At 41.9% G+C, this 13,889-nt stretch overlaps 1 protein-coding gene across 5 annotated transcripts in view; it reads left to right on the top strand.

The window, feature by feature from the left end:
- PDE10A (phosphodiesterase 10A) overlaps positions 1-13,889 on the top strand; it is a 303,105-nt gene that overhangs the window by 224,252 nt on the left and 64,964 nt on the right. For all 5 annotated transcript variants that reach the window (XM_006152260.3, XM_006152256.2, XM_027773359.1 and 2 more), the window contains exon 11: positions 12,233-12,375. In XM_006152260.3, coding sequence (XP_006152322.1) covers positions 12,233-12,375 — 143 coding nt within the window. The remainder of the gene's footprint in view (positions 1-12,232; positions 12,376-13,889) is intronic.

Raw genomic sequence — 13,889 nt, 5'->3', positions numbered from 1 at the left:
TTGAGTTTAAGACGCGGGGTCCGGGACTTGAACTGTGGTCGACTACATGGGAGTTCAGCGACATAGCCATTATGCTAACTGCTGGTCCTTGAAAAAACTCTTTGATCACCGAAGACAGTCATCATTTTTTCAAATGGAATTAAACACGATGTCTCTGGGACACATGGTAATATTACTTCAAAATGCATAAAAAGGAATGAGACCAGCAGTTAGTGTAATGGCTATGTCGCTGGACTCCCGTGTAGCTGACCGCGGTTCAAGTCCCGGACCCGGTGGCTTAAACTCACGCTGGGCGCGTGTGCATGTGTGCCCAAGATCCCGAGAGGAGAATGGAGGAGAAGGGATTGCAGCGTGGCCATCCCCCTGGGGGGTGATTTCTCGCTTTCTGTCTCTCTGTCTCTCTCTGTCTGGCGAGCGCACGTGCCCTATAGCAAAAACCTCCCCCCCAAAAAAATGCATAGAAAGGAAAGTTGGGCACTCTCCATTGCCAACACACTTCGTTATTTCACAAGTCTCCAGAGTTGATGGAATAACTTGAGTGAGATTTAAAATCTATTCTTTCCTGATTTCCCGCCAGTGGGAAATTCATTTCCTTCACCATCTTCCCTACGCGTGGATCCTTCAGAGCAGTCGCGTGACGTGTGTTCTGGTGTCAGTGCTTTAAGCCACATCATTGGTCTTAAAAGGCATTGCTGTTACCGTAAGCGTTCTTAGTTGTGAGCACACTGGAATATTGAATGAACGTGAACCTAGGATGAAAGAGTGACCTTGCCAGGGGAGCCAGTGTAAGAGTGCTTCTTCACGGATTTCTGTAGTGTGCGCCTACGGCGTAATCTTGCCATCGGGTTACATCGGTGTCACGGAGCCCATAATGATGGTATATATTTTACTTATGTTAGATTGTGAGACTTATCATTACTTATTCTGACATTTCCTCTCCAATGAATGACGTTGCTTTTATAATACAGTTGAACAAAGTTTAACTCTCTAATTTTTCAGCGATAATTTACATTTAAACTGTATTGATAAGATCTAGCCAATTTAAATATCTTCATTTCAGACTAAAGTTACTAATTGATTTATTAAATATAATGGACCCAGTTTTATTCTGGCATCATCTTGGTAAAATGCTAGAGCTTTTTTCTCCACACTGATACTTACCAAGAGCAATTACTGAAGGCATACTTGAGAGTCCTTAGCGTAGAGTCAACGATAAAATTTCATTTATCTTTTTTTTTTTTGGAGAGGTTTTTGCTATAGGGTGTGTGCACTAGCCAGACAGACAGACAGAGAGAGATGGAGAGACAAAAAGCGAGAAATCACCCCCCCAGGGGGGATGGTCCCACCACAATCCCTTTTCCTCCATACCCCCTCTGGGATTTGGGGCATGTATGCACATGCATCTGGTATGTTTTTCAGGCTGCCAGGTCTGAGTCTCAACTGTTAGCTACATTGGAGTCCAGTGACATAGCCATTACGCTAACTGCTGGTCCCTCATTTATCTTTAATGTAACTGATTGTTTCCACAAAAGGACAAAAACAAAACATATATATTTATGTTTTTATTATTTATTTATTTATTTTATTGTTTTGAAAAGGTTTTTGCTATAGGGCACATATGCTAGCCAGAAAGACAAAGAGAGACAGAAAGTGAGAAATCACCCCCAGTGGGGATGGCCACGCCACAATCCCTTCTCCTCCCTTCTCCTCTTAGGATCTTGGGCATGCACACATGCCCAGCGTGAGTTTAAGCCACCAGGTCCGGGACTCAAACCGCGGTCGACTACGTGGGAGTCCAGCGACATAGCCATTACACTAACTGCTGGTCCCCTATGTTTTTTATTTAAATGTCAACAAAACCAGGAAGTTTATTCAAAGCTTTATGTGTACTGTGATCGAGATAAGATTACTTACAAATTTTATGTTCTTTTTTTTTCAGAACATATTTTGATAACATAGTTGCAATAGATTCTCTACTTGAACATATAATGGTGAGTGGCCTTTTGTTTTGTTTTGAAAATGATTGTGTTTAACCCTTAAACCCAGGTCCTACCATAGGGTGTAAGGTGTCAGTCTATTAGACACGCAAACTCTTTTAAATATTATGGGAAGCCACCTTAATGTGTTTTTCATTTCTGTCAATAACAGGAGGTTTGAATTACATTTTAAAAATATCTAGAGTTTTTATTTAATGGAGAGCTATACTTTGAAAGGATCTTTTTACATTCTCTAAAACACCTTTTTCATATAGCTTACATTAGGAATTTCTGTCTGCTTCTTCTTGATTTTGAAGTTCATCCTACTCAGTTTTAGTCGGAATTGTGCCTCTCTCCCAGAAGACTAACAGACCCTTTGAACTGAACGCCGCAGGAAGCCGCGCTCAACCATGTTAGGTGACTGGCTGGTTGCTCTGGATGGGGGCTGCCACTGGGGAGGTGGGGAGCCACGATGCCAGTCACCAAGTCGGAGCCTGTGTGCCCATAGGCAGGAGGCTCCTCGGGCCGTGGACATCCCCACGCATGCCTTGGCAAATGTTCCTGTGCTGCTCGCTTTCCCAGTCCTCTCCAAACGAGAGCAGTTTTCTGACATGGGGGATTTTCTCCCTAGAGGCATCCTAGAGGATGCCCACTGGCGGGTTTTTCCTGGACATCGTAACAGACAATGCAGAACGTGACGTGAGCAGAGAGTCTTGTAGCGACAAAGTTCACTAGTGGTGACTAGAGAGTGGCATTGGGGGTCATTATCTTCACCAGTTGTGACAGTTTCATCTGAACAAGGAGTAATTGTGCATTAAAGTAGCTTTTCTCTGCTTATGACAATATCTAAGGAATTTCCAAGGCGATGACTAGTATTAGGAAGAATATAAAAACAGGAAGGTACAACGTGGACCGACTGGCTTGTTCTGGGGTACAAGGTGCCCTTGCTGAGTCGTCCTTGGCCTTACTATCTCTTTAAACAGCTTAATCGAGATCTAACTCACCATGAAGTCATCCCTTTTAAGTGCTCCTCAGTCGATTGTAGAAGGTTTCCTGATCTTGAGAAGAAACCGCTCACACCTTTGGCTGTCACCTCCTTCTGTCCACTTCCCACCCTCACGCCCAACCCTAAGCAACCCTTAATTACTTCCCTTCTCTACAGCTTTACCCACTCCGGGCATCTCATATGAAAGGAATCACGTAAAACGTGGCTTCGTGCCTAATTTCTTTCACCTAGACAACTCTTTAAATGTTTTTCATATTGCGCCCACAGGTGGCATGGAGGTAAGGCACTGGATTCCTACATGCAGCACGAAAATCATGCGAGGCACATGTGCGCATGCCTGTCCAAATTCCTGAGAGAAGACTGGAGAAGAAGGGATTGCAGTATGGCCGTTCTCCCAGGGAGGGTGATTTCTCACTTTCTGTCTCTCTCTGTCTCCGTATAGTGCACACATCCTATAGGAAGATCTAAAAATAAAAAAGTTTACTCTTATTGTAGCATATATTGGTACTTCATTAATTTTTATGAACACATAATATTCCATCAGATAGCTATACATACCACATTTAAAAACACACAAATCAGTTGATAGACATTGGGCTATTTAGATGCTTTAGTTTTTGTGAGTAGTGATCCTGTGAACATGAATTTCATATTTTTTTAGAATTATTTTTATTTAACTTAATTTATCCATTTATTTATTCATTTTAATTTGACCAGAGAGGGACAGAAAGAGAGAGAGAGACAGAGAGAGAGAGAGAGAGAGAGAGAGAGAGAAAAGACAGAAAGAGAAAGCAAGAAAACAAAACACCAGGCCCAGGACTCAAACTACGGTTGGTCACATGGGAGTCCAGTGCCCCAACCACCGTGCCACCTGCCAGACCTTTGTTCTTCTGTTTGAACGCCTGTTTTCCACAGTTTGCAGTATATACCTAGGAGTGAAGTCACTGGGTCATGTAATAGTAATACATCTAACTTGGGGACTGTCTAATATCAGAAAAGCGTGTTTTATTTCCATCCAGGCACATGAATCTGATTTCTCTCCATTCTCACCAACACTTATTTTTACTGACTTTTTGTTTAGTCAGAATAGTTGAAGTATTATCTCAGTGTCTTTTTGAATTGACTTTACTGACGAATGATGAGCAGTTTTCATGTGCTTATTGGCCTTATTTTTTGTCTGAAAGATTTTTGTTTAGGGTACATGCACTCACTGGAGGGACAGAGAGACAGAGGGACAGAAAATGAGAAGTCGCCCCCGAGGTAGAATGGTCCTGCTGGAATCCCTTCTCCTTCATTCTCCTCTTGGCATTTTGGGCACATATATACACACACCTGGCATGAGTTTGAAGCCACCAGGTCCGGGACTAGAACCGTGGTCTACCATGTAGGAGTCCAGTGCCTTAACCATTCTGCCACCTGTTGTCTCCTTATTGGCCATTTTTATATCTTCTCAGAGGAGTCATCTATTCAGATTTATGGACCACTTTTAAATTGAATTCTTTATCTTTTTATTTTTGAGTTGTAAGAATTCTTCATAAATTCTGGATATAACTCTCATATTATTTGCTATTTTCTTTCATTCTAGTAGATCTTCTTTTTACTTTCTTGACAATATCTTTTGAAGCAAAAACTTTAAAAAATTATTTTATTTAATTTTATTTATTTATTATTGTTATTATTTTCCAGTTTGATCAGAGAGAGACAGAGAAGGAAAGTGAGAAAGCAAATCACCAGGTCTAGGACGTGAGCCATGGTCAGCCATGTGGGAATCCAGTGCCTTTAACCATACCACCTGCCAGGCCCCGAAGGAAAAACTGAATTTTGAGAAGATTCCATTTTTTTTTTTCATTTGTTGCTTATGCTTTTGTTTCATATCTGAGAATCCATTGACAAATCAGGTTCACGAGAACGTCTTCTTCTAAGAGTGTTATGGTTTTAGTTTTTCGCGTTAGGTTCTTTTTCTGAAGAAGAGAGAAGTCAGGTTCAAAGGCTACGTATTACATGGTCTTTCACACGCACTGCCTGGAGTGCACGCCGTGACGGAGGGTCCAGCTGCCTTCCCCCCTGGCTGTCCAGCTCTGCCAGCAGCATCTGTGGAATACACTGTTCTTTCCCCTTTAAACGGACTTGTCAAAAATCAGTCGAGCATAGGATGTGCCCAAGAAAAACTTGTATTTGCACGAAAACTTACATAAGTGTTCACAGTAGCATTATTTATAGAAGCCAAAATAGAATATAAACCAAATGTCCATCACTGATGAATGGATTAAAAAGAAAAAAAGATCTGTTCAATACAATGGAATATTTGGCCATCGAAGGGAATGAAGTATCGTACCCGAAAGATACAGCACCAGTAACTCTTTAAAACATCATGGTGTGTTGCCCTCCCCCCCCCACACACAATGGAATGCTATTCAACCATTACAAAGGATGAACTCCTGTCATCTGATGTTAAATGGGCCAGCCTGGAGGACATTAGGACATTATGCCAGGTGTAATAAGCCAGACACAGGAAGCAAAATGCCACATGTTCTCCCTCATACTGGAAATGGGGGGAGCGGGGAGGCCTTATCGAGGTAGAGGCGTGGAGAATGGCTGCTGGGGGCTAGAAAGGCTGGAGGTGGGGTGGAGAGAAAAATATTGATTGATGGAAATAAAACTGTAGATAGATAGGAGGGGCAATTTTTAGTGCTGTAAAATACAGTGGGAGAGTATATTAATAGATGGTAACGACTTGCTGTGTGTCGAAGTAACTGAAAGAGAGGATTTTGACTGTTCCCAACACAGTAATGACGAACGGTCGAGATGTTGGGTGTGCTAATTACCTGGGCGAGTCATCACACATCCTGTCCCTGTACCGTAAAATCACGCTGTACCCCACACATACGTACAGTTATTACATGTCAACAAAATATTTTAGAACCCATTACGCTAAGTGATAGAAGCGGGTCTTGTATGAGCCCCTCGATGTGAGAAGGCCAGCAGGGGCAGATGAGTGCACACAGACTGCTGACCACGTTCCCGAGGACCGCAGTGAGGGAGAACAGGGAGTGACTGCCCATGGACGTGGGGTTCCCTTTAGGAGTGATCATGTTCTGGAATTAGATAGTCGTGATTATTGTACACTTTGTGGAAAATTATAAAGCCAACACTTAATTGTACGCTTTCAGATAGTTAATTTTATGAGAGATCGGTTATATCTCAATTAAAAATAAATAATGTAAAAATCATCTCTCAGTCCTGAGTTTTTAATAAAAAGATTAAACCAAACAGATCTCCACATAAACAAAAATTCAGTCAAGCATAGACACATGGTTTTACTTCTGTACTCTTCTCTTTTTTTAGATTTTGCTATAGGATGTGTGTGCTTGCTGGAGAGAGAGACACACAGAGACAGAACGTGAAAAGTCACCCTCCCGGGGGAATGGCCATAATGCAATCCCTTCTTCTCCATTCTCCTCTCGGGATTTTGCACGCACACACACACACGTGCCCAGCATGAGTTTCGAGCCACCACATCTGGGACTCAAACTGCGGTCAACCATATAGGAGTCTAGCACCTTAACCACCATGCCACCTGCTGTCCCCTGTACTCTTAATTTTATTCCACTGATCTGTGTCTTCATAATACCAGTACCTTGTGGGTTTGTAGTAAGTTTTGAAATGAGAAAAATGTGAGGTCTCTGGCTTTATTCTTTTTCAAAATTGTTTTAGCTTATTTCAGTTTCTTGTAATTCCATAAATATTTTAGAATCAGTTTGTCCATTTCTACAAATAAATATAATGGGGATTTTCATAAGGATTGTGTTGAATCTATAAAACAGTTTGGGGAGTACTGCTATCTTAACAATATTAAGTCTTCACTGGATGAACTTAGAGGATTTTTCCATGTATTTGAATCTTTTCAATATTTTTCAACAATGTTTTTTTAGTTTCCAGAGAATAATACTGGTTTTATTTTTTTAAGTTCGTTCCTAAATGCTGTATTTTTAATGTTATTCTAAGTGGAATTGTTTTCTTAATTTTGTTTCTGAATTTTTCATTGCAACTGTATAGAAATAAAACTGGATTTTATGCATTTATCTTGTATCCTAAAACGTGCACATACTGACGGATTAGCTGTGGTAGTTTCTTAGTGGGTTCTTTACAGTGTTCTAAATATAGGCTCACTCCTAAATGTGTTCTATTTCTATTTCTTGGCATAAGTGTCCTGCCCAGAGCCTGGAGTCCATATTGAATAGAAGTGGCAAGTGGGGACATTTTTGTCTTATCTCTGACCTTAGGGGGAGATCTAGTCTTTAACCATTAAATATTAAGTATCAATTGATTTTCGGGTGTTAAACTGCATTCCTTTGATGAATCTCATTTTATCATGATGTATAATTTATATTAGAATTGCTTTACATTTCTAGAAAACTTGATATCATCAACATGGAGTCTTCCAGTCCAAAATAATGTTTTTGTTCTTTTTTTTTCCAAGTTTAAAAACCATCTCTCTTGACTGAGTGTGGATCGTGGGCTCTGTATTTGGTAACTGACTTTTCCCCTCTATATTCTTGGATTTTCGAGGCAGATAATGATTTAGCATGCATATGGTATTAGCGGGATTCCCAGTGGTTCTTCTCCCCTGTTCTGCAGCTCTCATTTCTTTTCCTCTTTAATGTATCAAGTGGGACCTACAGAACACTGTTGAATGGAAGCAACGTACGACGGGCCCTTCAAGCAGTAGCGGAAAAATGCACATTGTGAACAACTATGTCTAGATGTCAAACTTATTTTGCACCAGAACAAAGTTTATTCCGTTTTTCCACAGACTTTGTGAAGTTCCCTCGTATATCCACAGAGGACATGTTTTCCTCAATGCGCGTACTTTTCACATTTCGCTGTCTGTGTATTTGTTATGGGTCCCCGTGGATGCTCTTTATTAACGTAGAACTTTTCTTTACATCCCTCTGTGAGTTCGCATTTGATTGAGTGCTGAATATTATCAAAATTGTGAAAGTCCTTATTGAAATGGCTCACCTTTGTCCTTTGGTACTCAATAGCAATGTGACACTATTATTACTCGGTAGTGAACAACTGAGTTTCTGGTTTAGAGCCTATTTGATTGTAATGCATTCTTGACTCCTGGATTCGTCGGTAATATGTATTTCCAGCTTTTGCATCTATGTCCATATTTAAGATTTCTCAATAGTTTTGTTTTTTTTTTCCTGTTCTTGGGTAATATTGGTACTAGGTGATATGACACTTACAAAATGAGTTTAGAGTGGGATCCATTGTTTTTCTATAGACTAAAATGATTTAACTAGTACATGAATGATTGACAGTTCCTTTAAGGTTGGGTATACATCAGATCTAAAGACTATCTGGGCCTCATTGGGAATAGCTCTTTGATTGTCCTTTAGGTGTTTATTTACCATTTCTCCTAAAGCATTGTATGTACCAGTTATATTCATGTACCAAGGAGTAGCCGGCCTTGTAAAATGTTGTGCATAAACCCCTGTCTTCGTTGAGTTTATAATCTGGAGAGGAAGACAGACACAAATCAAATGTCAGCACCAGTGTGAAACTGCTGTCGTGCTCTGACAGCTCAGGGAGAGCTCTGCCCTTGGCAGGGGTGCTGGGGCAGGCAGCTCCCCTGTCTAGGACCCAGGCTGGAGGGGCTTGGCTAAGTCAACAGCAAACGGGAAGGGAGAGCCCCGCCTCAGGAGCAGGAGCAGTGCACTCCCTGCAAGGCTGGGCGAGGGCCAGGCATCCAGGCTGTGCCGGAGTCCAGAGTGAGAGGTACAGCACGAGGTTGGGGCTGAGAAAAGATAAGCCTGGTTATGAAGTGAGCTCTTTCAAAAGATTTGTTTTGATAATATAGAGGAGATTTCTTATTTCCAGAAGAACACATTTAGATCTTTAAATTCCTTGTTGATAGCTCCATCTCTTGGGTTGTCAGGAAAGTCATGATGCATCTTGCTTAGGAAAACAGAAACGGAAACATGGCCTGACTTTCCTGACCACTCCTACCTCAGTGTCTCCAGTGGGGCACTCCTGCCACTGGGCGTTCACCTGCTGCAGGCTTGTCCTGGCGCAGCTGCCGAGCCCAGGGAGGAACTTGCCCTGGGGCAGATGCCCCGTGGCCAGGTGTGGCAGTGCTGGTCGAAAGCCACCAAGTCCAGGACTCAACCGCAGTCCAGCGACATAACTGCTGTGCTCTCTGCTGGCCCCTCGACAGAGTTCCACTGCTTTCTCAGCTCTTCACTCCTGGGACCTCGAGTTAATTTCTTGAAATTTTTCTGTTTATTTATTTTTGCTTAACCACATTCCCTTCCAAAATAGTTCAAAGAGTCATTTTCTGAGTACCAAGTATGTCTGAAATGCCATTTTGCCTTTGTGCTTGAATGCTAATTTGAAAAAAAATTTCATGTTTAAAATAAGTTTTCTTCAGAAACTTAAGGATAAATTTCCAATTTTTATGTATTTATTTACTTGCTTACTTACTTACTTGTAGGTTTTTGCCATAGGGCATATGTGCCTGCCAGGAAAGACAAAGAATGGAGGGAGGGAATGTGAGAAATCACCCTTTTGGGGACTCGAGGTGGAGGGGTGGCCATAATCCCTTCTCTACTCTTCTCTTGAGATTCTAGGCACACATGCACACGTTCCTGGTGTGATCTTTCAAGTCACCAGGTCTGGGACAGGCACTGTGTTCTGCCATGTGGTAGTTCAGCACCTGAACCACGATGCCACCTGCAGGCCCCATTTCCCCTGAATTTTAAGCCCACTGTTGCTATAAAGAATTGTGTCATGGCCAGCAGATGGGGTAGCGGTTATGTCGCTGGACTCCCACCATGGTTTGAGTCCTGTACCTAGTGGCTTGAAAGTCATGCTGAGCCCGTGTGCATGCGTGCCCAAGATCCCAGGAGGAGCATAGAGGATAAGGGATTGCGGCATGGCCATCCACCCTGGGGGATGACTTCTCATGTTCTCTCTCACTCTTTCTGTCTCTCTCTCTCTCTCTGGTGGGCACACATGCCCTAAAGCAAAAACTTCTCAAAAAAAAAAAAAGAAGAAAAGAACTATGTTCTGCTTGTAAATAATCTTGTATGTATGTATGTTTTGTGTATATGTGTGTGAAGGTACCTTTTACATTGACATTTTTTTTTTTGAGAGATTTTCACTGTAGGGCGCGTGCGCTCGCCAGACAGACAGAGAGAGACATAGAGACAGAAAGCGAGAAATCACCCCCCAGGGGGGATGGTCACGCCGCAATCCCTTCTCCTCCATTCTCCTCTCGGGATCTTGGGCACGCACGCACACGCGCCCGGCGTGAGTTTTAAGCCACCGGGTCCGGGACACGAACCGCGGTCGACTATGTGGGAGTCCAGCGACATAGCCATTACGCTAACTGCTGGTTCCCTACATTGACATTTTGACACTTAGAATTTGTAAATACTAAAATTGGTCTAGGTACTTTTATTCCTTCTTAGCATCTGAAGTTCCAAACTGAAAGCTTAATATTTGGGCAAGTAAAAAGGAACCCATGTTTAGATTCGCACATTAGACAGATGCCCTCTTTACTATCCACAATTATTTTTAGTTGATTTTCTTGACACACAATAGCATAATCAGCACACAGTATAATTTTTTCTCAAATATGCATATGTTGCATATGTTTTTCTTTCTGAATCAAAAATAATTATAATAACGTATCTTTTTCTTACTAACTTTAATGTCTTGACCTTAAAGGGAGGATTTTGATACTCTGTCATTATAGATGATACAGACTTGTTTTAAGGAAAATATTAATAGGTTTTATTTCTATTTTTCTGTTTCACTTTATTCAAGTCTTTGCTTCAAATGATGACAAGTTTCATCCTATGTTTTTTACCAACCATGAAGATAATCCTACAAATATTTTTCCCTTGTCTCATTACAATTATGAATTATAACAGACTTTATGATACTGAATAGTTCTGAATAAAGTATATTTTTAATGTTGTAATGCTATTAACATATTTCTAAAACTAATTTGGTTATAGTTTTATTTACATTTCTTGTTTCCAGGGTAAGTTGGTATATTGTTTTTTTAACATATGTTTTCTTCATCCATTTTCAGTATCAGTGACATAGGAGATATTGTAAGAATACCTGAGAAAGTGTTATTTTTTTCTCAATTTAGAACAAGTAAAAGGGTAGTCATACTTGAATCCCTATGGGCCTCATGCCTTTTATAGCAATTTCTGAATTTATTATTCTGTTTTGATTCATAGTTTCAATCTAATTTTATTTTTCTAGAAAATTGCCCATTTCATCTATAGTTTTATAGTTAGTACCATATTTGTGTTAAAATATTTTTAGAAAATTTTGCCAGAGGGCATGCACACACACTGGAGAGAGAAGGAGGGAGAGAGAGAGAGTGAGAGAAAGCACCCACCGTGGGACATGGTCACTCTGCAATCCGTTCTCCTCCAGCCGTCTCTCGTTCTCTTTTCAGGATTTTAAATGTACACATACATGCACCTGGCTTTTTCTCAAGCCACTGGGTCTAGGGCTAGAGCTGCATGGCTGCCCTATGGCATGCAGCCACCATAACCACCATGCCACAGCATGGCCTGTGCTAACGTGTTTTTAAGCAGCCTACATGATGGTAGGCAATCATTACTGTTAATTAGTAATTCAAGTCTCATGAATTTATACAATAGGTGAGTTATTCTTCTATATTTCCTCTGGAAGAGGTTCTCAGGTGGCAGAAGGGCTCTCTAAAAGTTACGCCAGTGACTGCTAGCAACATGGAAATGTTCCAGTGTTATGATACCCAGCACAACGTACACACACGTGCAGCTGAGGGTTTGGGGTTGTTCTTGTTGGGATCTGCAGTATTATTAGCATGTAACAGTGACACACACACTTGCATATATTTATTTACTTATGATGCTAGTTTCCCACCAATTAGAGTACAGAGTAGCTGAAATTAATACAATCATACACGGCAAAATGACTTTTTGGCCACTGATGGACTTCATGTATGATAGGGGGCTAGTAGGCTGCATCCCATAACCCAAGTATGCAGGAGGCTGTAACCTCTAGGTTTATGTAAATACGCTCCGTGCTGTTCACGCAGTGACGACATCACCCAGTGACGCAGTTCTTGGACGGCACTCCACTGCGAAGCCATGTGTGGCTGTATTTATTTCACGGTAACGTTTCCCTGTGGATTGGATTCCCATTGGCTTACTCTGATTTTATCATTTGTCTTTAGATATATGCAAAAAACCTGGTGAATGCCGATCGTTGTGCACTCTTCCAGGTAGACCATAAGAACAAGGAGTTATATTCAGACCTTTTTGATATTGGAGAGGAAAAGGAAGGAAAACCTGTCTTCAAGAAGACCAAAGAGATAAGGTACAGCTACAGGTGAAATGTCCTGTGCCTCACTCCAGGTGTGCAGGTGTTCCGCTACCCACTTCTCTGTGCCTGTTCACAGGTATGCTGACAATACTTGTCATACTGTGATATCATTCCCACCAGGACCCGCCTCCTGAAGGTAGTACTTCTGGGAATGACATTGCAGTGCCAGCGAAACCACGCCTAGGAAGCTTTAGCGTCACTCCTGGAAATGCCGTCTTCCGGAGGCGGTCCTTTTGGAAATCATGTTGGAAAAACTTACTAGTGCTCCCAGGTAGGTAAAGGTGCACTCCACCTGGAGTCTGCAGGCTTCCCTGTGTCTCAGAGCAGGGCTCTACTGGCCAATTGGGCCCCCACTCCTTCCCAACCTGTGAGCCGTCTCACAGCCTGGACAGGTGAAATCCATCGACCTTTAATGACTTAAACTCGTCCTGTAACGGCCCGGCGGTCTAATCGACTGTAAGCACACTTGTTGCATCTTGAAACTGAAATCACTTGTGCTCAGTGGCAGCTGCTGTCGCTTACGTGCACGGCATGGAGTGTGTTTTGTTGGTGGAGGCTTGGTGGCTCAATTGTTCCACAATCTGGAACCCTACAAGGAGCACTGTCACAAAACTTTTAAGAATCAAAACTTAGAAGTTGAAAACTCTTTTAAAGATATTTGATTCTTTTGTTTTCTGTGTCCTATTTAACTATTCTTCTATATACTAGTATAAAATTCTCTTGTAATTACAGCATGCTAGTAAAAAGCTGTTCTGTGTTAATTAAGAATTGCTGTTTATCTGGGCAGTCTGTCATATAAGGAAAATAACGTCAAGGAATCTCAGTGTGGCCCTCCATGGGCCTTCCCCTGTCAGCCCTGGACACCTCCAATTCGCGTGATAAATCTTACATGTAATATTCACAGGATTCTGAATGATAGGCGCTGTATGGAGGGTGCTGAGAAAGTACATGAACATGTGTATTATGAAAGAAACTACAAATAGGTCTTTCTTTTTTTTTTTTGCACTAAAATAAACAAGAACTTTAATTCCATGTACTTTTCAATTCTCAAATAGGTATTAGGGATTTTTAAATATTTACTTTGATTTCTAGTTTACATATAACCGTTGTACACCGTAGTGGGATACAGTACGACTTTGTCCAAGCACGTACACAGTGTGTGATGCATACACATATTCGTCTCCTTCCGGCACGACCATCACATTGTGTGGTTTGTGTTTTTACCGTCAGCCCACCAGTCTGTATGCAGTCACGCAGTTAAAGCCGTTTCTCTGGCTGAAGGTTTGAGTATTACGGGACACGTCTCATACTGATCTGATTTGGGCAGCAGTAACTTAGTGCCCATGTTTGCCGGCAGAGGAAGCACAGAGCGTGGCTGGGCGTGCCCTCGGGACTGCTCTGTGCTGGCCAATGACAGACAGGCCTGGCCCCGGAGCAGAGCACAGGGTGTTCACGTCACGGCTGCCCTCACCCCTGTGCCCCGGCACACGAGCGCAAACCGCAGTGGA

The sequence above is a fragment of the Tupaia chinensis genome, unplaced genomic scaffold, assembly GCF_000334495.1.
Source record: "Tupaia chinensis unplaced genomic scaffold, TupChi_1.0 Scaffold000346_1, whole genome shotgun sequence".
Classification (NCBI taxonomy): domain Eukaryota; kingdom Metazoa; phylum Chordata; class Mammalia; order Scandentia; family Tupaiidae; genus Tupaia; species Tupaia belangeri.
Note: the sequence above shows the minus strand (reverse complement) of the source record. Positions and strands in the feature narration are given on the sequence as shown.